The sequence below is a fragment of the Oryza glaberrima genome, chromosome 1, assembly GCF_000147395.1.
Source record: "Oryza glaberrima chromosome 1, OglaRS2, whole genome shotgun sequence".
Classification (NCBI taxonomy): Eukaryota; Viridiplantae; Streptophyta; class Magnoliopsida; order Poales; family Poaceae; genus Oryza; species Oryza glaberrima.
This window is the reverse complement of record NC_068326.1, coordinates 32,757,011-32,779,221: the sequence shown is the minus strand read 5'-3', so window position 1 is coordinate 32,779,221 and position 22,211 is coordinate 32,757,011. Positions and strand designations below refer to the sequence as shown.

General features: G+C 40.2%; 3 protein-coding genes and 1 long non-coding RNA gene across 8 annotated transcripts; 3 read left to right on the top strand and 1 right to left on the bottom strand.

The window, feature by feature from the left end:
- Positions 1–941: 941 nt before the first annotated feature.
- On the top strand, positions 942–6,064 carry LOC127760745 (40S ribosomal protein S23). Of its 3 annotated transcripts, none has more exons than XM_052285043.1 (4): positions 942–1,073; positions 1,666–1,821; positions 1,906–2,032; positions 2,106–2,440. In XM_052285043.1, exons 1-4 carry the CDS (start codon positions 1,069–1,071, stop codon positions 2,244–2,246), a joined length of 429 nt encoding a protein of 142 aa, XP_052141003.1. In that variant the 5' UTR covers positions 942–1,068; the 3' UTR covers positions 2,247–2,440. The 3 variants fall into 3 exon arrangements, with proteins under 3 accessions (XP_052141003.1, XP_052141005.1, XP_052141006.1); XM_052285045.1 differs by lacking the exons at positions 1,666–1,821; positions 1,906–2,032; positions 2,106–2,440 and adding exons at positions 5,266–5,421; positions 5,506–5,632; positions 5,705–6,064 and having other exon boundaries at positions 943–1,073; XM_052285046.1 differs by lacking the exons at positions 942–1,073; positions 1,666–1,821; positions 1,906–2,032; positions 2,106–2,440 and adding exons at positions 4,485–4,635; positions 5,266–5,421; positions 5,506–5,632; positions 5,705–6,064.
- Positions 6,065–7,642: 1,578 nt separating this feature from the next.
- LOC127760746 (nuclear transcription factor Y subunit B-2) lies at positions 7,643–9,677 on the top strand. Of its 2 annotated transcripts, XM_052285047.1 has the most exons (6): positions 7,643–7,881; positions 8,003–8,138; positions 8,724–8,819; positions 8,894–8,938; positions 9,077–9,142; positions 9,381–9,677. In XM_052285047.1, exons 1-5 carry the CDS (start codon positions 7,643–7,645, stop codon positions 9,095–9,097), a joined length of 537 nt encoding a protein of 178 aa, XP_052141007.1. In that variant the 3' UTR covers positions 9,098–9,142; positions 9,381–9,677. The 2 variants fall into 2 exon arrangements, 1 of the variants encoding a protein (XP_052141007.1); XR_008015130.1 differs by lacking the exons at positions 7,643–7,881; positions 8,003–8,138 and adding an exon at positions 8,244–8,266.
- A 2,324-nt stretch (positions 9,678–12,001) lies between these two features.
- Positions 12,002–13,694, bottom strand: LOC127756532 (uncharacterized). The gene is made up of 6 exons (XM_052281910.1): positions 13,665–13,694; positions 13,209–13,325; positions 12,892–13,056; positions 12,692–12,745; positions 12,461–12,610; positions 12,002–12,357 (listed from the first exon to the last, which is right to left on the bottom strand). The coding sequence occupies exons 1-6, from the start codon at positions 13,692–13,694 to the stop codon at positions 12,013–12,015; spliced, it is 861 nt and encodes a 286-aa protein (XP_052137870.1). The 3' UTR covers positions 12,002–12,012.
- Positions 13,695–15,473: 1,779 nt separating this feature from the next.
- On the top strand, positions 15,474–21,102 carry LOC127758888 (uncharacterized). Of its 2 annotated transcripts, XR_008014223.1 has the most exons (6): positions 15,474–16,019; positions 16,132–16,199; positions 16,304–16,362; positions 17,429–17,552; positions 18,901–18,957; positions 19,756–21,102. It is a non-coding gene; the product is annotated as an uncharacterized LOC127758888 (long non-coding RNA). The 2 variants fall into 2 exon arrangements; XR_008014217.1 differs by having other exon boundaries at positions 15,477–16,019; positions 17,429–21,098.
- The last annotated feature ends 1,109 nt before the right edge of the window (positions 21,103–22,211 follow it).

The window sequence follows — 22,211 nt, the reverse complement described above, 5'->3', positions numbered from 1 at the left end:
GTATGGGGGTACCCCGGGCCCATATCACTGATTCACTTTCTTGTTCGAACTAAATTAACCACTAACAAATATTTCTATTATAGGGAGCGTAGGTGCGTATCCCTGCACAATAAGGAACCGCACCTCCGATAGAACTATAAGGATCATGCGCCTTAATGCTTGATCTTAAGTTAGGCGCCAGTTCCACATTGCATTGATTTTCGTCAAAACTTTTCACAACTTTAGTTTAATGAAAGGCATGCAAACAATTTTAACAAGCAAAAAAATAACGATAACTACGTTCAAAATTAGATGCACTTAGATACAAACCAAGAATCCTAGTTCATCCCCACTAAGTGTAGATAATGCTATTTCTCTCTTCTCTCATTAAGCTACATCACCTCAATTATTTCTAGCCTTTGGATGATAGATCTATGGTCTAAATTGTCTCTTCTTTCTTCTCTCTTAAAAACATGCAATATCAATTATTTTTAGTCTCAAAATTATATCAAATTATTTTAGTTTTGATAATCAAATTATGTCTTATTTGTACATATTATGCAACTTAATTTTCCGCAGCACACGGTGGGTAGTCATCTAGTAATATTATATACGAGAGATAGTCGTAGTTGAAACAAAGCGACTAGTAATTAGGCATTTAAATATTTAACGTGCACAACTAATGCTACAAATAAAGGACTCATAATTCTTAAATGAAAAATAATTTGTGTATAAAATGTTTATATACGTGTTCTTAGCAATCTAAAAACAAATACTAAAAAATAAACTTCGAAATTTAAATTTTGGCTGATAAGTATAAACAAAAGCGAAAAATATGAGGCCCAGAAACTCCCGCGATCCACTTCTCAACATCTGGGCCGTCGTCCATCCAGCACGGATCTTGAAGCAGGAAGGCCCATTAGCAAACCCTAGACAGCAACGCCACCGCAAATAAATAGCTTCGCTGCCCTTACCCCTATCCCTCTCCTCTATTGCCGCCGCCGCCGCTCCCAGCTCGTGCTCCCCTCGCCGCCGCCGCCGCCGCCGCCGCCTCGCCTCCTCGGAGATCTTCGCTGCCCTTCCGCCAACATGGGGTAAGCTCCCCGTCACTCTCCTGCGATGGATTTCGTCTGTTTAGGTTTAGCGATCTGGAAGCTGGATGCTTGAATATACCACTTGAGTTTTGTATGCGCAATACTTGTAAATTGGTAAATTTGCGTGTGATGGAACTAAGCTTATTGACGGTCCAGTGCTGATCAGATTATAAACCGTCAGCACTAAACATATTCATAAGCGATATCAATCCGTTGCTGCTGTTTAATCAGAATTTCTTGGATCAATTTACTTGGATCTGGGAGGTTATGCATGGTAGCATACACTGTTATCATTTTTATTGTTTAAAGGAATCGCCATTTGTTTAGCTGTCAAATCTTAAGCCTGACTTTGCAAACAACTATCGACTTCTGATGGCAAATTTATTACATATTATGTTCATCAAAGAACACTGTTTATTATGCTTGCTAATAGTCTGTATCTGGATGGCATACCCCTTTCAATTATTCATTTCATCCCTTTACACTGTGCACGCGTTCTTTTCTAGCACTATGTTATATGTCAACCATCGAATTGTAGATCATAATATTGTTTTAATATAGTTGCATTGACCATGAATTCTTCAAAATGCAGGAAGACACGTGGTATGGGAGCTGGGCGCAAGCTCAAGACCCACCGCAGGAACCAGAGATGGGCAGACAAGGCCTACAAGAAGAGCCACTTGGGTAATGAGTGGAAGAAACCCTTTGCTGGGTCATCTCATGCCAAGGGCATCGTTCTGGAGAAGATGTATGTAGAAACTATAATATGGTTTTGTCACCCTTTACCTTGTGAGTTTATGCTAATGTGAGAAATTTGATGGCTCTATTGCAGTGGTATTGAGGCCAAGCAGCCCAACTCTGCCATCCGTAAGTGTGCTCGTGTGCAGCTTGTGAAGAATGGGAAGAAGATTGCTGCCTTTGTGCCCAATGACGGTTGCCTGAACTTCATTGAGGAAAATGTACATTCTTCATCCTGCACTTTCTCGAATGTTTGCTCTGTCACCTGTACTTATTTCTCATGTCATTATCCAGGATGAGGTGTTGATTGCTGGATTTGGTCGTAAGGGCCATGCTGTGGGAGATATTCCTGGTGTCCGATTCAAGGTCGTCAAGGTCTCTGGTGTGTCTCTCCTTGCTCTCTTCAAGGAGAAGAAGGAGAAGCCGAGGTCTTAGATTACTGGTACATCTTGGTTGGCAAGCATGGAATAGACAGAATGAAGGCTTTAGATGCTCAAGAAGATGGTTCCTTGCTATGTTTAAAGTGCACTCTCTATATTGTTAACTTAAGATTGTGTTGGTAAAAACCATGCCTTGTCATCAGATTTTGCTTCTGTCGAGGGAAAGTACTATGCTGAGTTTTTATCTTAGTTGCCAATGTTTATCTGTGTTTGTGTTTGAGGATCCTTGACCCTTGAGGTATTGTTCGGCTTAGCTCTGTTCACTGCGAATTGCTACTCTTTGGAGTTACCTGTGGCTAATACATATTTAGGCCAACTATGTGGTACTCTAGAGTACAGATAGAAGTGGTGCTGCAGGAATCATCAGAATGAACGCATGTCATTTACTTGGGTTCGTTTGCATATCATCGAATTTGGTCGACGAAAATTGGAATTTTGTTGCCTAAATTTAGAGGCTCTCTCAAACCACCGGGTTATTATGTGACATTAGTCATCTTCCGGGTGCTTACCTCACCAAAACAAGATTACAAACGCGGCTTTCAGATCAATTGAAAATATCCGAAACAAAGATCGCAAACGCTGCTTTCAGATCAATTGGTAAAGATATAAACAGTGATATTTCATGTCCCCTTTATGACATTAGTTAATGTAAATTGATAGTTTTCGGTAAGTCTAAACTCCCCCTTGAATTTTGATTAAAAGTTTACCAAACACCTGCACTTTGAAATTGGACATCCGACCTCCCAAACTATATGATACCGTTAATATAACACCATAAGATGGTTTTATAAAGTGGATTTATCTAGTTTGCATATAAGTTGAATAAGTTTGACCATATGATGTATATGCTGCACATATATGTTAAAATTTCCTCCTTTTTTTTTTTTGCTTTTGCCCCATTTTTTGCTCTCACCTACAATTGGTGTAGATATAATACCATTATGGTATCTATAGTATAAATTGATCACCAATGATTAACAATATGTAAACATGCTATATTAATTATTCAAAACCACTCATTTAAGTTTCCTAATGTGCAATACCACATAGCCATCTTAGAAGGTAATATGAACAACATTGTAAATTGTTGATCGGAATGTTACTCTATAACGTACTCTTGTTTTGTCCAGCATATCATCACCATTCAGGTGGAATATCGTGTGATTATCTTCTCCCGATCATCTCGTACTACATGTGTCGCTGATCACATGACTATATAACACGTGTCTCTCTCAATATCTAATTTTGCCATCGACAAAAAATAGTAGTCGAGCCATGTAGATCTTGAAAGAAGACGTTAACAAGACGACAAACAATTGTTATACATTGTGAAAACTATTAACTTGACATTTTTTACTCCAGTATTAAGTTAAAAATTCTATGGTCTCGTTTTCAAAATTGTACACAACAAATTGAAATTTTCAATTCAACTTTTAAAACCTCCAACCTTTTAATTTCTCACGCGATCATGCACGACTTTGGGGAGTGAATGCGCGCACGTCGCTGCATCTCCCACGATAATATATACTACCTACATGTCTCAATATACATTATGCTTATACACATAACAAAATTAAATTAGACTGCCCATTTGAATAGGAATTAAAAAAAATCCTAAAATAGACTAATTATTAAACGCACCCATATAAAAGTGTGACATGATCCCAAAATAAACTATTTTATCACACCACGCAAAAAAAGGGCCATGTGACATAAATCACACTGTAGTGCTTTAGAATGGGCGGCTTCAATATGAATACAAACTAATTCTAAAATAAAATATTTATCAAATGTGTGGCAAACAATAATAGAGATATGTGACATTATCCTAAAATAAAATATTTTATCACAAGCTCAAAAAAAAAAATCCGTGCATGACATGAGTTATAATTGAGAGATCTGCACATAAAAAATCCACTGAGCTCTGGATATAGCCTTTCTTTTATATATTCATTCATTCATACCAGACCATCTCCGGTTTAAAAAATATATTTGTTAACAAATAAGATTGCACCATAACATTTAGCATGAACATATTACTATCAAATAATGGAAAAAATCGTGCTATACGTCCATTCTCCACGTGGCATGCCAGGTCCACCGTTGGATTCTATCACTTCCCGCGATCCACTTCTCAACATCTGGGCCGTCGTCCATCCAGCACGGATCTTGAAGCAGGAAGGCCCATTAGCAAACCCTAGACAGCTACGCCGCCGCAAATAAATAGCTTCTCTGCCCTTTCCGCTATCTCTCTCCTCTATTGCAGCCGCCGCCGCTCCCAGCTCGCGCTCCCCTCGCCGCTTCCAGCTCGCGCTCCCCTCGCCGCCGCAGCCGCCGCCGCCTCGCCTCCTTGGAGATCTTCGCTGCCCTTCCGTCAACATGGGGTAAGCTCGCTGTCACTCTCCTGCGGTGGATTTTGTCTGTATAGGTTTAGCGATCTGGAATGGTTTAGTCGAGTTCCCTCGTAGCTGGATGCTTGAATATACCACTTGATTTTTGTATGCGTCATACTTGTATTTTGGTAAATTTGCGTGTGATGATGGAACTCAGCTTATTGACGGTCCAGTGCTGATCAGATTATAAACCGTCAACACTAAACTTATTCATAAGCGATATCAATCCGTTGCTGCTGTGTAATCAGAATTTCTTATATCAATTTACTTGGATCTGGGAGGTTATGCATGTTAGCATACACGCTGTTATCATTTTTGTTGTTTAAAGGAATCGCGCTTAGCTGTCAAATCTTTTTGTGGTTTATGCTAAGCCCATCACTTTGCAAACAACTATCGACTTCTGATGGCAAATTTACATATTATGGTCATCAAAGAACACTTTCTTATGCTTTTGCTATTAGTCTGTATTTGGATGTCATGTCTCTTTCAATTGTTCATTTCATCCCTTTTCATTCTGCACACGTTCTTTTCTAGCACCGCACTATATGTCAAACCGTCGACTTGTACACCATAATCTTGTTTTAATATAGTTGCATGAACCATGAATTCTTCAAAATGCAGGAAGACACGTGGTATGGGAGCTGGGCGCAAGCTCAAGACCCACCGCAGGAACCAGAGATGGGCAGACAAGGCCTACAAGAAGAGCCACTTGGGTAATGAGTGGAAGAAACCCTTTGCTGGGTCATCTCATGCCAAGGGCATCGTTCTGGAGAAGATGTATGTAGAAACTATAATATGGTTTTGTCACCCTTTGCCTTGTGAGTTTATGCTAATGTGAGAAATTTGATGGCTCTATTGCAGTGGTATTGAGGCCAAGCAGCCCAACTCTGCCATCCGTAAGTGTGCTCGTGTGCAGCTTGTGAAGAATGGGAAGAAGATTGCTGCCTTTGTGCCCAATGACGGTTGCCTGAACTTCATTGAGGAAAATGTACATTCTTTATCCTGAACTTCTTGAATGTTTGCTGTGTCACCTGTACTTATTTCTCATGTCATTATCCAGGACGAGGTGTTGATTGCTGGATTTGGTCGTAAGGGCCATGCTGTGGGAGATATTCCTGGTGTCCGGTTCAAGGTCGTCAAGGTCTCTGGTGTGTCTCTCCTTGCTCTCTTCAAGGAGAAGAAGGAGAAGCCGAGGTCTTAGATTACTGGTACATCTTGGTTGGCAAGCATGGAATAGACAGAATGAAAGGCTTTAGATGCTCAAGAATGAAGGCTTTAGATGCTCAAGAAGATGGTTCCTTGCTATGTTTAAAGTGCGCTCTTTATATTGTTAACTTAAGATTGTGTTGGTAAAAACCATGCCTTGTCAGATTTTTGCTTCTGTTAAGGGGGAAGTACTGTGCTGAGCTATTTTCTCCGATTTTGAGGCGCCAATGTTTTGTTTGTTTCTTTGATGACTCCAGCTCGTTTCGTTCATCTGTTCTTTGTTTGAGCCTGAAGCATCGTTTAGCTATTGATTTTTATATGCTCGTATGGTTTCCGGTTATCTTCGTCGGCGTCCCCTTTGATTTACTGGCTTACTGCTAGTCACATGCACATATTCACTGTGACTCTAATATGATACCTGCGCTTATGTTTTGCATTTGCTTGGATTCATCCCTTTGATTCATCTCCCAAACGGCCAAACCATCCGATTTGTGCTGAATTTTTTGAAATTCATCGTTTTGCCGGGGCTTGCATTTCACCCCTAAACATTTACAACTCTAAAAACAGCTCTTCTTCAGAACAATTGGTAAAAAAACTAAAACGAGTGATCTTCAATTTTATTGATGACAGCTCTTCTTCAGATCAATTGGTAAAAAAACTAAAACGAGTGATCTTCAATTATATTGATGATGTGAATTATGTATTTTCTTACTACTCTAAGCCTTTCAGATATACTACAATATTGGTAAAAATAAATTGTCCCGTCCAACGCTATATGATGTACTGCCGAAGTTTATATAAAAATATAACAATATTTTTCATACAAAGAAAAAAATATATCAAAACATGTTCAATATTAGATGTAAATGGAATGCTACAAGTGTTGTTATATTTTACCATAAACTTGGTTAAAGTTTTAAGAAGTTTGACTTAAAAAATTTAAAACAACTTACAATATGATGAAACGGAGAAGTATTCTACAAGTAAATTTGAACATGATGTGAAATTTCCCAATCCAGATCAATGCGTAAGAAATTCCCCAGTCCGGTTCAAATTATTTGTTCTGCGATTACTAGATATAAGCTAATATATATTTTCATCTATAGTAGATACAATATAATAATAAGAGTGAATTACGCTTTGGGCCACATTATAAATTTGCCATTGTTACAATTTGGACCACCACGAACGATTTTTTTCAGTACAATTAACGATCTTAAACACATCAGCTTTAATATACGGACAAACTCTTATATGTATGATTCATATGTTTGTTGAAAGGGAAGTTAGGCATGATGAGAAAAATTGTTTACGGTAGTCCAAACTGCAACAATGATAAATTTACCTGGTCCAAATTGAAAAGATATGTTTAAGGGTAGTTCAAATTGAAACTTGGGTAATAAAAGGTGGATCAAAGTGCAATTTACTCTAATAATAATTAAAAGAGAGCAAACCAAATAAAGCCCAAACAGCAAGTGCTCCCGGGTCCACCGGTCAGCACCCAGGGTCTCGAACGGCCCGGATACCCCGGCTGCCCCCATCGCACCGGCCCAAGCCGCTTCTCCCTTCTCCAGCGTCCGATCTCCTATTCCCCACCCTTCCTCACCGCACCATTCACCAACCGCCGTCTCCTCCTCCCCCCACTCTCGCCTTCCCCCCTCTCTCTCCTCTCCTCTCCGCGACTCCCTCCACCCCCGCGCGCGCGCGTTTTTTTTTTTCGTAAGGTACGGATCCAACGACGCTGCTCGGCTGCTCCTCTCCCCGCCACCATCTCTGATGGTTTGTTGCTGTGATGATGATGATGGATCTAGGGTTTTTGGAGGGCGGCGCGGGGATGGCGGACGCGGGGCACGACGAGAGCGGGAGCCCGCCGAGGAGCGGCGGGGTGAGGGAGCAGGACAGGTTCCTGCCCATCGCCAACATCAGCCGCATCATGAAGAAGGCCGTCCCGGCGAACGGCAAGATCGCCAAGGACGCCAAGGAGACCCTGCAGGAGTGCGTCTCGGAGTTCATCTCCTTCGTCACCAGCGAGTGAGTCTGCGCGGGCTCGGTACCGTGATCCTGCCCTCCCCACACCTTCTTTTGTGATGGTTGGTTTAGGGTGTGATTTTGCTTTGCTTTGTGGTTTGGGCGGTGGTGCGGGATGGGACAGGGCGAGCGACAAATGTCAGAAGGAGAAGCGCAAGACCATCAACGGGGAAGATCTCCTCTTTGCGATGGGTACGCTTGGCTTTGAGGAGTACGTTGATCCGTTGAAGATCTATTTACACAAGTACAGAGAGGTAATTGTGCGCTTCGTACTCTCTGCCAGTATAAATGTTAAACCTTTCGTTGTTGTATGAATATCTGATGTCTCTTCTGTCCTCCTGGCAAATTTGCAATACGTGGGGATGTGCACTGTTAACTGCAGATGGAGGTACACCATCTACCATTATACCCTCCTCAAAATCCCCTTTTTTCCCCAACAATATGCTATGGTTTCATGTGAAGTTTTTTTTTTTTTTTTTTTTGGTCAACGCAAAAATGTGTCACTCTTGTAATCCTGCTTTTAGAACAATCCCACAAAAAATTGATATGCAATTATGCCCTTTGATTAGAGATAGTTGGTGCTCAACATGAAATGTACATATCCTACTCTGAACTGTAAGGTTAACACCTGAATCATTCTTTCATTCCTCTGCTTCATATACATTGAAGGAAAGCTAACCGCATCCATTTAGTATGTCACTGTTCAATTTGCCTGGAAATATATATTTGTGCCTTAGTAATACTCTAAGATCTATATCTGTGCCTTAGTAAAAGATCTATTTTTGTGCATCAAGATTCAAGATGTATTGAGTTCTAACCATACCACTATTCCTTATTCTTGGTAGGGTGATAGTAAGCTGTCCTCAAAGGCTGGTGATGGTTCAGTAAAGAAGGATACAATTGGTCCGCACAGTGGCGCTAGTAGCTCAAGTGCGCAAGGGGTTGGTATCAGTAACTTGTACTGCTTTGTTCTTTCTGATGTTTGAAAACACTGACATACTGATAATATTTTTAGATGGTTGGGGCTTACACCCAAGGGATGGGTTATATGCAACCTCAGGTAACCTAGCACTAGCATAGTATCATTTGTCAGCACAATGCTATGGTTCATCCTTGAAGCTAAACAAGATATAAAGTAATAATGCACATTCAACTTTTTTTTTTCTAGCTGACACTGTTTATGCCATTACACGTGCAGTATCATAATGGGGACACCTAAAGATGAGGACAGTGAAAATTTTCAGTAACTGGTGTCCTCTGTGAGGTAAGATCTTTTGTACAGAAATCATTTGCCATCCTTGGGGCAGTTTTCAGTTAGATGTTTTTTTCACTAAAAATTGCCCGTTCTGTCTCAAGGTTCACATATACTAAATCTGTATTTTTTTATTCTTTTTACATGTGAACTCTGGAGATGTTGAGCTGCACATGTGAAAAATTCTCCGAGTGCTTTTATACTTTTTCGCGCTCTTCTAGTTCTGACACAATACTCCCTTTTGCTGCAGTGATTATCCATCTGTTAAGGAAGAACCCACATTAGGGCCATATTTATTAGTAGAAGACTAAAGCACTTGAAGGGTGTTGGTTTAGAAAGGGTGTTAACAGTTGGCTGTGGCGATTGCTTCACAGATGTAAATTGCTTCATAAGTGGTTTAATGCTTGTTTTTGCTTGTATATTCAGAGCAATTTTCACATATTGGTAGTTCTGCAATCTTTTGCATTCCCATACATGTATCAGGTGGCACAAATCTATTGCAAGTACCCTAGCATTGAATAATGCTGGTTAACATATAATTCTGTAACGTCCGTGTTGTTTCGACTGTGATGCTTGCCGTATGGGCAATGGCATGTGTTCTAGAGGGGGCATTCAATATTTAGGTATCTCAAGAATGTACCAAATACTCCCTTCGTTCAATTCAGAAACACCTTTTTTTAATGAGTGAATTGCACTTAGGACTAGGTTTTATTACCTTAGTTTCATATTAGACTAGGTATTTGCAAATGTTTTCAGATTGGACTAGGTTTTAATACCTTAGTTTCATATTAGACTAGGTATTTGCAAATGTTTTCAGATTGGACTAGGTTTTAATACCTTAGTTTCATATTAGACTAGGTATTTGCAAATGTTTTCAGATTGGACCAGGTTTTGGAAGCTAACTTTATTTACTGCATTGATGATTGGAGTAATTCAGTTAGATGTTCTTTTTTTTTTTCTCTTCTACTGGAACGCTGATCTGATTAGAAGTAGTTTAGAGTACTGATCAAATGTGATGTGAATTGGGTATGTATGCAATCTGAATTTGAGTACTGTCAGTGTGACAAATAAGAATTGTGTATGTGATGTCAATCCGATAATGCCCATACTAATGTCGATTGAAGTAAATGTCTGTTTGGGTAATCCTACGTTTTCTTTGTTCTGAAGAAGAAAAAAAACTATGAAAAATGTTATATGGTTACAAGTATGTTTGGGGAGTTGTCTGAATGACACAGGTTTACACATACAGGTCCTGAATGTCAATTGGAGTACAGGTTAAAAGGAATGGCGTCTTTTCTTAATCCACTTAATTTACAGGTTAAAACATATAGGTTCTGAAGTACAGGTCTGTAAGACATCTTGGCAAACTGGTTGTAATGGCTGTCGATATCCTGAAACAACGAAATTACTAGAGATCTCACATTTTTTCTTGTGCGATCATGGCATGATGATGATGTTAATTTGCTGAACAAAACGTCTCATTGTCTGCATGTTATGAACACCATCTGCTCTTGACATTAGTTCATCTCATTTTCTCTAGCTGAGATAAGCGAAACAAAAAACTGAAAGAGCCTGACCCAAAAGTTCTGTAAGTTTTATTTTGAATCTCCGATTCTTGTTTGCCATCTCTAACTTTGCAAGCACATATTATTGTGTGGAGTACAACACTGAGAAGCATTCAGCAATGTTCTCTCACATGCTACTCCATCCTGCTAGTCTCCTGAAGTGGCTAAATTTTCTACTCGATCAACTACTCCATACCACTAATCTCCTGGAGTATGTTTCGGGAGTAAAACACTCACTAGTACTGAACAGCACGAACGGAGTACATATACCCTGACACATTCCACATTCCATTACAGGTCATGCATAAAACTGGAGCTTTTATCTAGAGAACGTACGAGTTTTCAGTGTAGACAAAAGGAAAATTTAAAACAGTACTTTTGTATTATTACTCCAGCAAATATGAAGTGTCAAGGGAGCAAATATGGGATACCCCTCAGATAATGGAACTCTCCCCATGGATACCGTACACCATAAACCGTATTTTGAAAGAGACTCATGGTAGCCAGGATATTCGTATTCAGGGAAGGGTTAAACACCATTCCATCTACGACTTGGATGGCTAGACCATATCGTGGGGATGCCTGATTGGCGACCAGCCGCGCGAGGCTGCAAATAGCGCTTTGGACTGGCAATGGCCATCAAAGCACTCATCGCTGGCTAGCAACTTCTATGGTACACGAGTGGTGGGAGGCCATCGTGAGTACCAGAGAAGCACCAAAAAAGACACTACGCACGTTAACTTTGCTAGTGGCCCTCGGAGATCTAGGATGAAAAGAGCCGGAGGACTTTCCAGCACAAGAAGTTGCCGGTATCAAACCTGCTATCCAAGATAAAAGAGGAAGCAAAAACGTGGAGCCTTGCAGGTGCGAGAAGCCTCGCTGTCTGGTTGGCGTTGTAATTAGCCTTTTTGTCAGGGTCGTAGACTCGTAGCCCTGTTTGTGCTTTTGTAAAATTCCTTTTATACAGTTTTCTCCTTCTCTATTTAATAAAATTGGCGGTCTCGTCGATTCGTTAAAAAAAAAGTCATACCCCTCTATTCCCATTAGTATATACGTATGTATATATACATATATATAAACTTTATATACACACATATAAAGTTTATACATATATATACAAATTGGGATTGTGCATGGCGTGCGACCCAAGTTATATTGCCTTTGCATTGGAATATGGATGGCTTAGAAATTTAAAAATACAAATATGCAACAACACATCAGATAAAAAAAATTTAAACCTTCTCTACAAATGACAAGTTCATAATCAAAATTAACAATGTTATTTCTATTATATAGAAAAGCTGCACCGATTGTTTCTTATTCTAACGGCCCACCATATGTGAATTTACCCTCAAAATTGATTGGAGATACAGAATAGATGGATGGGAAAGTCTGAGTGGCAGGTAGATCTTGTGGAATCTTGGATGTTTGGCCATCTTGATCAATAAGTTGCACGTTGCTGAATGATGCAGCTTTTGGATTATTTGGAAGATACCCACTTCCCATTGGAGCCAAATGGGTCGTTCGAGCCACCGCATAACCAGCGACCTTCATGTAATTAGCTTTGTTACGTAGGGTGGTGAATAAGGATGCAGGAAAACGCCCAATTAGGTATGGTTCTGAGTCCCATCCGCAGTGTAGTAACCAATCTCTGGCACCATCCTAGATTTGTTCAAAATCAGAAGAGGAGATTAGAGGAGTACATGTCTTACAATTTTGAACATACTTACTATTTTAGCTCTTAAAAAACATAATCTTGTATTACCTTGAAAATTTTGAAGATGATAATATGTTTTATTCCTCCAGGCTCTGAGACTGTATCAATGGCAACTCCTGGAACTATACTTATACCTGCTTCAGGTACATAACCAGGGCAGTCTAAATTGTAGCAGCCTGTCTTCCGATATCCATCAATCTATAATATAATTGTAGATTATTTAAAATTAAACATACTAGGGTAATGCAGTCACTAAAGCATACAATTAAGGTGTCTTACCGTCCAGCGGACAAAGAAATGAGCGTGTGCATCACCATTTAACCTTGGATAAACCTTTAAAATTAAAACACCATGCATAATAGTTGATACACATGCAGTTCAAGCATAGTTTTTTTTTTCTCAGCAAAGAAAGAATGTTTTTAGACTTATAGTGTTAAACAACAAATGCATGAAAAATGTAAGAGGGAGACAACAATTACATGCCATCCGATAACAAGTGCATTGGTACTGGATTGATCATCTCCCTTGTTGGCAATTGAAACCAAAATTCCACTATTTTGCTCTCCATCTAAGGAAAGACCATATACATCAGTAGTTACTTCTATTCCGTAATTGTATTGTGAGTTCATCTCGTATCCTGCATTCTGGAAAGAAAATGGAAAGAAATGTAAATCCACGCTAAACCTTGTTTTGGTAATTGTAGCTTCATTTTCTAAATTAGTTATGAATTTATGATATATTCATGCAATTCTTACAGCTAATGAAAGAAATATGTAAATAAATGCATTGAACTCACAAAGACATAATAGGCTCCTTCATCGGGTTGCTGAGTTTTGGTAGATTTGTTCACGATCGCAGCGGACGACGGATCCACATGAAGTAAAGGTAAACCATTGTCCTTCAAATAATTAACCTGAGAATTTATTTTTAGATAATGAATTAAACTGAGAATATGTCACCGGTACTTGTACCCTAATGTCTGCGCACTACATAGCCGGAAGTCAGGTGAGCCCATGAAATTGTATGTTATTGAGTGCTATATATTAAGTATATGCGGTGTTTTAGTTGAGATAAAAAAATCTTCACAAGAATCACCTATTCCCCTACGAATCCCACCCTCAATCTTCTTTATAGAGCCTTCACACACACACACACACACACACACACACACTTCCAGTGCTAGGTGGGGTATCTAAAAAGCACTCAATTTTATCTAAAAAGCACTCAATAACATACAATTTCATGGGCTCACCTGACTTCCGGCTATGTAGTGCGCAGACATTAGGGTGCACAATAGCGTAATGAAGAGACTAACTTCACCCATGTCGATGATTGGAACTTGGAAGCAATATACAACACAATGTTGGATTGGTGCAATGGAAAAGACCCTTTTATAGAGCAAAAGTTGACATATGTTTCCAGCGTCTACATTAAATTCTCAGTCAAAAGATTCTGTTTTAGGAGAAATTAATGTTCATCCAGCAATAGTTTCAATGTACAAATGATTTTTGATATCTGCATTAATTCCAGCCATAATTTTATTAGAAAAAAATGTTTGCATTAGTTCTCACAGTGGCTAACATTAATGTCTGAATCACATGGAACTCACAACAGACAGGGTAACCATTCGATCTGGATAGAAGGCCGAGATAATCAAGTGACTGTAAGATCAAAGGTGTTTTTGATTATTATTCTGTGATGAACAATTTGCACGGAGATTATTGGTTTTGTTATTTGGAATTTATTTACGAAGTGGTTTTGGAGATGATTGGATTTCACAGGTGATCTAAAGGTGCCGCTGTTTGTTTGAACCGGTCAGACCGGGCTGTGTATGCCGGTCAGACCGGCCAGCCCGCGGTCTGACCAGCCGACTCTGTGTCGGTTTCGGTTTCGGGCTGTTTGTTTCGATATCCATGATTGTTTCATGATTATGGCTTCTAGATGGATTTTATACGTATGTAATACTGTTGTTTACTAACAATGAGTCAAGTTGGAGATAGCTTGGTCTCAGAATATGGTTTCTTTGTTTATTTCATGTGTAGGTGACTCGATGCCTCGGGAGAATATTTGCGGTGATGGACCGGGAGTTGGCTTAGGGATAGGACGACGTCCGTGGTGGTCAGAGATCATGCGGGATACTTAGGCTAGAGTTGACGCACGTGGTTGATGGAGATTCCATATGGCATACGATGGAGGTATTGTGTGCGTATGGGATGCGGAGTTGAATTTGGAAGGAGTCCAAATTTGGTATGATTGGTTATGTAAAGTTTGTTTCTTGTTCTAGAGGGTTTCCTAAGGTGTTTAGGACTTCTAGTATGAGTTTGGTTCGTGGCTTTAGACTGCCTATCTCGGGTATAAATAGAGGGGGAGCGTGAGGCTTCCCGGTATCGCTTTTGAGAGCAATAGAGTTGAGTTTTGAGTTAGGGTTTCGAGTTTAGTCGAAATTTTTTGTAAGGAGTGATGTTTGTGCCCTTTATAAACACAAAGAGAATCAATAAAGTCGTCATCCACTTTAAGAGTTCTTCAATTTGTGTTTCACCGGGTTTCGGCGGTCTAACCGGCGATATACCGGCGGTCAGACCGGCGGCATACGGGCGGTCAGACCGGCGGCGGCGGCAGCAAGCGGCAGCTGATCTCAGCAGTCAGACCGATCGATCTACACCGGTCAGACCGACAGGGACAGGCGCTGTCAGACCGGCAGGACAACTTCGGTCAGACCGATCTTCGTCGAATTCGAGGGTAACTTTTATTTCCGCTAAAAGTTTTCGGTTTTTGGGTATACCAACTATTCACCCCTCCTTCTGGTTGGCTTAGTTGTTGTGATTTGATCCTACAGTGACACTCCTATGGGCAATTACCTTTTGCTAGTGTCTCGTTATTCTTGGGGAAGGACAGTGGCACATTCTCGTGAACTTGCATATGTTTTCAATTTGTCGATAGAACAAAGAAAAAAGTTGTATTTGAACTGATAAATTGTACTTCAACATTTGTAACATGTTGATAAATAATAAATTCCTTAGTCTACCCTATAATTCAACAAATAATTTCACTCATCTTTCATTCTTTCATTCATCACTTAATGGTCGATATCATCTTCTGTGAAATCCAACGCATCAGAATCAACTACGTAGTACGCGGGGTCACTAGGCGGAAAATCGCACACGCGGGATCACCGCTGGGTTTCCTTTCCACTTTCCTTCGCCCTCCGCCAAATCGCCAGCGCTCGGTTTCCTTTCCCTTTTCCTTCGCCCTCCGGAGGGATCGCCAACCGCCGCCCTCGCACCCCCATGGCCCCATCCCGCGCCGCCCGCCGCCCTTTGCTCTCCGCCCTTCGCCAAACGCCGCCTTGACTTCGATCCCCCTAAACCCTGGCCGCCGTTGCCCGCGTTCAGGTCGCCGTTCGGACCCCATCGCGCCGCCTCGCCCTTGCGTCGCCACCCGGACCGCGGCCAGGAGATAGAGCAGCGGTAGACGTGCGGCGTCTTCCTCCTTAATCCGTCACCTCGGTTTCTTAGTTCCTCCCACCATGCCCCTCCCTTCCAACCCTATCTCCTTTAAGCGCCAAGTCGCCGCAGCAGCAACGAGGTTCTCAACGGGGCATGTTAAGGTGATGTATCGTCTATTCCTCTGTTCCTAAATCCTCAAACAAATTAATATTTGTGTGCCAAATTTGACTTGGATGTTTTGTTGTTTAATGTAAATCTAAAAATGTTTAGCAGGCTCTGCATGAGATGAGAGGTCGACTCAACGATGGAGGCTGAAAATAAAGCTTGATGTTAAGAACATGGTAGTCAATTTGATGGAGTTATATTTACAAAGGATTATGCAGAAAAAGCATCCGTACTTCATTTCCTTCTGTGCAATGAAATAACCAATTGTTCTTTATTTCAGCCATTTATGTATGGGTTTAGTTTGTGTTGGAGCCAAGCTGCCAGATCGTGTGGTCCCTGGTAAATCTGGAGCTTTATTTTCATATCTATTTACTCTATGAACATTGTCAAATAACTAACTGAATTATATGTTTTGCAAGCATGCTAAGGAACCATTAACCTAGCTTATACGGCTGGAATGTAATTATATACATATAGCCAACTGAGTCATATGTGGTCAAGGAATAAAAAAGTAGGAGGAACTAGGAAGAGATGTCGGTGCTGTGTTGATAGTAAACATATGGGTTCGCCCACTGAGTCAATTCTTCTATTGTGTGATTTAAGTAAAGTTAAGTGAGGAAACCATGCTTAGACATCTCTCCCCGTATGGCTGTATGGCTAATTTGTTTTTAAAGGCAGTCTGACGGTAATTGTACATTTGTACTGTCATAAACTCATAATCTATGGCCTGCAGAGACGCGTTTGTGTCGCACACAAGCATCCCAGTGCAAATTAAGACAGCTTATCATTTCGATCGCTTTTAATTTGACACCTCCTTCTGAAACTTAATTAATTCTCATTAGCCAGCTATAGGATAGATATAGTAGGTCGACACAAAACGATGGAGTATAGTATACCTGCAATCAGCAGGTTGGATTCTATGATATTACTAAATGGTGAAATACTCAAAAGTATTGGGGCTGTATCCTGAAGGAAACCATCCTATTTCATCCAATAAATTAGTTTCGATATCTTACAAATCGATCTGGTTTTGTCGGTGTGTGTAAATGGTGCATGTGCACGTATAGCAAACATGAGTTGGATTACTAATCTTATATATTGTCAATTAGGTAAGTATAGGGACAAAAATCTGTTTACCAGTGGACTGGAAATCTGTTTGTCAAATTCACTTCAATTTTTCAGTGCAAAATTTATATTTTCAGACCTTTTCTTATTTTCTTTTCATTCCATATCAATGAAAGTAATTTATTTTTCTGTCCGGGGAAATTTGGTCTCTTAATCATTCAGCACTTATCTTCTTGCACCGATCGTATAATAAATCTTCTGCATCCGATGTAATCACATTTCTGTCAAGTCACATTCGATACTTATTAGATGCTAATAAACTAAATCTATATGTCAACAGTTACAGGTTGAATCAACTAATTTTCTGACAGTAGATGTGCTGACGTTCATATACTGCAGTTGAATTTAACTTCCAAATATTACTGCCAGCATCCGGCCTCCTCAACATCAGATCAGTGTTTCAGGTGTGTGTGTGTCTCATTTAAATTAGTCATCTTTTCCGGTTCGAAATTTTCGCTTTGCAATTGGTATATATGTTTACATCACACCCTGAAATTTCTCTAATTCAGAAGAACATGTAACCATAGTAAGTATAAAATTTGCAAGATATAGATCTTGATGGCCTGGTGCTGCTAGGTGTATGCATTAATTCTGTTGTGCTGGATGTAGTTTGCTTGCCTTTAGGATTATATGATTAGTTAGATGTATTTTGTTGGCCTACTGGATGTATGCATTCAGCTCCTGACTCATTCTTGATTTATTTGTGCATGCCGGATCCATGGAAGAATCGGCCACTAAAGTCTAAACTCTGAAATAAGGTTTTTGGTATATAGTGGCCTATATATTCTGCACGTCATAGATCTTTCATGTCACAGTATTTATGTAAAGGTTGATTAGTACACAAGTACACATACCTTTTTTGTTATCTTGTAGCATACAAAGTTTACACTTAATCACTACACAAAAGCACTTAAGTATAACTTTGCATTATCTTGCAAGTCACCACACTAAACCACTAAACCATCCTATCAAGAGAGAGAGAGAGATAGATAGATAGAGGTGGCGAGGTGCGGCACCGCTTGGATAGATGGAAGCTGTTTCTTTTCCTCCGCTAATCACACTTGGATACTCTGGTTTATGGCAATAATGAGCAACAGGGCAGCCACGACATCTGTAGGAGCATAAGAATAAAAAGCCCAGTTAATCATTGACGTTTGTATTCAACTTATCGATGTCTGGTACTGCTAATCTCCAAAACAATCAAGATATTTTCCATAGCCATATGGATCATAAATATGCATCTGATCCTTTTGCAATCCCTGAAATTTCTCTTAAAGAATCAATTGCAAATCATGTATTGTAGTTTTCTGAGGTCCGTTGGTCCATTGCCAAATATTAGCAAATACGTTATTTAGTCAGAGTTATGGTATCCTTGAAGGTTCGATGATTGGATTTCCTTTATTCATGCATCAGGAATTTGTGTTGGATGATCAAATTGCAGAATTTTTATGCCCTAGATCTATATACTTTTTAATGAGAGAGTTGTATGGTCTATTAGGAGTGAAGATCAATTCAGTTTCTATCCTAGATTGAGCAGAGTTAACATGGTCCATTTTTTTATCATAAATTCATGTTTTCCTGTCTAATAATTTTTTTGCTACCAACTGCATATTCAAATCAACTGTAATTTGATTGCACCATGAACTGCATAGCATTAGCATGATCCAATCTAATCTATGGCCTCTAACATGGTTTACTGCAATCTGTCATGACCTTCTGCTTGGTTTCATGTGCTTGACATGTTCTCCTCAGATTGAAGGAAAAAACGCATGTCCTCCCACTAGGAGTGGTTAGTGGTTCATTCTTGAGGTATATACTACTCATCCTCTTGCATATGTTAGCTTTATAGTTCACATGTTAGGGTGGAATGGGATCCTTTGCCTGTTCACTGGACGAACCACTTTGGAATGTTCATAATCACTGTTTCCTTTTTGTTTGAATCATATATACATCCCATTATATGTTTAATTGTCAAAACATAGATCATCTTTTGACTGTTTGTTTTGCATTAACAAATAATGCCATAATACCGTTAGCACGGGCATGTTACTATCATAATTCACCAACTAGCAACATGATGTTTTGAACATCTTTAAGAAATGATTTATTTATAAATTGATTCTGTCCCTCTTATTTATAAATGATTTATTTCCCTGAGTATGTATTTTCTCGAAAAAAACTAAATGATTCATTTTCCTAAGTATAGTTTGGCCTTGATTTACTGTTTGCCCATTTCAGGTTATCTTTCTTTTTAGCTTAGCCCTGATAAGTCGCACAAAACTTTCTCTAAATTATTTTGGCCTCATTCCTAATGGCTACATAACCATCATTAAAAAAAGTGTATGTGATATGTGTTCGATCTTGTGAAGTATGCGATGTGGATTTGGGTGATCTTACCATCCTGTTGGCTTTTTACATGGCATGAGCGATAGTGTGTAAATAAAATCATTTAGTACTCTGTAAGAATTTATGTTGCTTGTTCATCTCCGAATGGGCATGTATAACATTGTCATCTTACATAAATACTATGATTTTTAACATTCATTGTTTAGAAGAAGAAATTACAAATTCGAATCCTACTGACTACTGTCATTTGATTTTGTATAGCATACCAGAAGAAACACGTGCGGTACCACGTGATTATCACTGGCTTAACTCTTTATGTAATTTTTTGCTTGAACCTTAATCCCACCCCTTCTATGGGGAAATGTAATGCCTTTAAAATATCAAATGTCACTATGACGTTATATCTTTTTTAATTTGAGTTATCAAGTGTCACCCCGTAGCGTTAGCACGGGCATATTACTGTGTTTTTAATTGATAAGCATTATATTTCAATAACTATCATTCCGTGCCGCACAGGCGCATGGGCAATCAAAAGGCCTTATCCCCATGGCTACTTAGTGGTTACCATTGTTGGCATAGTTTTTGGTCATGCCGCCAACATGATCGGTATCAACCTAAAGCTTTACGATGATATGGAGTCACTAATCACCTCTAGAAGAAACCTCCTGGTCAATATGTGTTTAGAAGATTAAAACCGACTAGTGGAGCTAATTTAGACAAAAAGGATAAACACTCGTCTCATGAGCGGAATGGAAGGTTTTCATGACATATCTACAAAGAGGACCCGCACTCTTGCGGTGAAGACGGACGGCTTACAGCGTGACGACGAACATAGACGAAATTAGGCAAAAAGTAGATACGATATTGAAAGAATGATTCAATTAGCCAATTGTGTTGTAGTAAATTGTTTGTCTTAATGGAACCAACCATAGCTCTTATAAAGACAATTGGTCTTACCTTCCATAGGACTCTCCAAATCCTACTAGGTATAGAAACCAATTAGGACTCGAAAAATCTCAGCTCGAGAAAGAATACCCTAGAACCAATAAATTAGAGTCGGGGTCGGACTCAAACGGTCTGACCGGCCAAATGCCGCTGGTCAGACCAGTCCCACACCATCGGTTTGACCAGCCCTATGGCAACGATCAGACGACATCGCACAACAAACCAATCCTTTCAAAATTCATTCATATTTTTCCTATTTTTACGTAGATGCTAAATTTGAGTATTAACAACCATGTCTCACTTTCTAGATTCCCATTGCTGTTTTCACCATATAAATACTTTTCTAGAATCATGTTTAACATAAGAAGTATACATGGTATACTATCTTTGTCCTTTTTTTTCTTCACCCATCGTATAAGCTAAAAAAAATCTGGTATCATCTTAATAATTTGCTATTAATCTTTATATACGATTTCTGGGTCCAATCCCGGACCTCTCATTGGGCCACGTGGCACATGCGCTGTGCTCCGTTCGTATTATCGGCTGGAGAAGCATGCCACGTATTCGTACACTCCCGCAACCGTCCAATGACAAATCAATGGTGAAAAATATATCCAACAGACGTAAATATAAATTGCACAAGAGTTTTTTTTTTAAAAAAAATGCACGACCTCATCTAGAACAGTCGGGAGCAGAGGAAAAACTCCTAGAAAAAAAAAAGCAAAAAAAAAAGAGCGAGAAAAATCCAGCGAAAACAACAGATTGTATATTCCCCTCACCTGATCTCCATGCCGGGACGATGACCTCGAGCTCGATGTACCACCGGAAGAAGGCCCCGCCCAGCCTTAATCCGCTGCACTGACCCAGAGCTTGCCGGCCCGCATGGTGCCTTGTCGTGCGTTGGCCCCGGAGCTCACCGGCCAGCGCCGCCTCGGAGCGCGGAGTAGGGGCAGCGGGGGTCCACGCCATCGCCATATCCATGGGGAACAGCTCGGCTCGACACCATCCTTCTCGTCGCCAGCCTCAACCGCCTCTGCGACAGATAGATCGCTCACATCGCCTCCTCGACAACCTCCTCGCCGGCTCGCCGCTTCCGCCACCACCGTGACCTCACATGATCTTACCTAGTCGCCCAGATCAAGGCGTCGCCGGGAGAAGGTAGAAGCGGGGCGCCGGGGAGATAGATGGGATAGACGGCGCTGTTGGCAGAGACGACAACCGAGTTGGTGATGGCAGGCTGGCCGGCGGTGAGCACGACGGGATAGGCGAGGGTGTCGGGCCTTCAGCTACTCCTACTAACCCGCTGTTGTTGATCGCCGGTTCACCGCCACCTCTGCTGCCTCCGACATGCATGCAGAGCTGGCCATCTCCGCTGCCTCCCTCACGCAGAAAAGACAAAGTGAACTGATAGATTGAAGGGGAAAGGCAGAGATGGATAATGAAGGATGGAGCAGCAGGTCACTGCTCCCAAAGGCCACCTGCACTGCACGTGGCATCATACTCTAGGAATTTTTCATTTTCACCCCTAACATTATTTTTATTCTATACTTCACTAAGTACTAAATATTTTTAAGGACGCCCCTATATTAGTACTCACATATTGATGTCCAGGACCTTGAAAGTTTCAACTTTCCAAAACCGATCTCATGTACAAAGAGTAAAGAGTAAACTTTTATGTCTCTGTATATTGAGTTGACCATAGGAGTCATTTACCTAAAATAATATTCAATACATAAATTTCGAAATTTTCTAATAATTTGACAAATTTTGTA

What these genes read in the sequence shown, in the direction of transcription:
- LOC127760745 (XM_052285045.1), top strand. An exon ending in GGCATCGTTCTGGAGAAGAT is followed by an intron (nt 5,422 to 5,505) that starts GTATGTAGAAAC and finishes GCTCTATTGCAG; the next exon opens with TGGTATTGAGGCCAAGCAGC. An exon ending in TGAACTTCATTGAGGAAAAT is followed by an intron (nt 5,633 to 5,704) that starts GTACATTCTTTA and finishes GTCATTATCCAG; the next exon opens with GACGAGGTGTTGATTGCTGG.
- LOC127756532 (XM_052281910.1), bottom strand. Translation starts at nt 13,694, where the DNA reads ATGTCTGCGCACTACATAGCCGGAAGTCAG. An exon ending in CACTTGTTATCGGATGGCAT is followed by an intron (nt 12,746 to 12,891) that starts GTAATTGTTGTC and finishes TTAATTTTAAAG; the next exon opens with GTTTATCCAAGGTTAAATGG. An exon ending in TCATCTTCAAAATTTTCAAG is followed by an intron (nt 12,358 to 12,460) that starts GTAATACAAGAT and finishes GAACAAATCTAG; the next exon opens with GATGGTGCCAGAGATTGGTT.
- LOC127760746 (XM_052285047.1), top strand. Translation starts at nt 7,643, where the DNA reads ATGATGATGATGGATCTAGGGTTTTTGGAGGGCGGCGCGGGGATGGCG. An exon ending in ATCTCCTTCGTCACCAGCGA is followed by an intron (nt 7,882 to 8,002) that starts GTGAGTCTGCGC and finishes GGGATGGGACAG; the next exon opens with GGCGAGCGACAAATGTCAGA. An exon ending in GTAGCTCAAGTGCGCAAGGG is followed by an intron (nt 8,820 to 8,893) that starts GTTGGTATCAGT and finishes TAATATTTTTAG; the next exon opens with ATGGTTGGGGCTTACACCCA.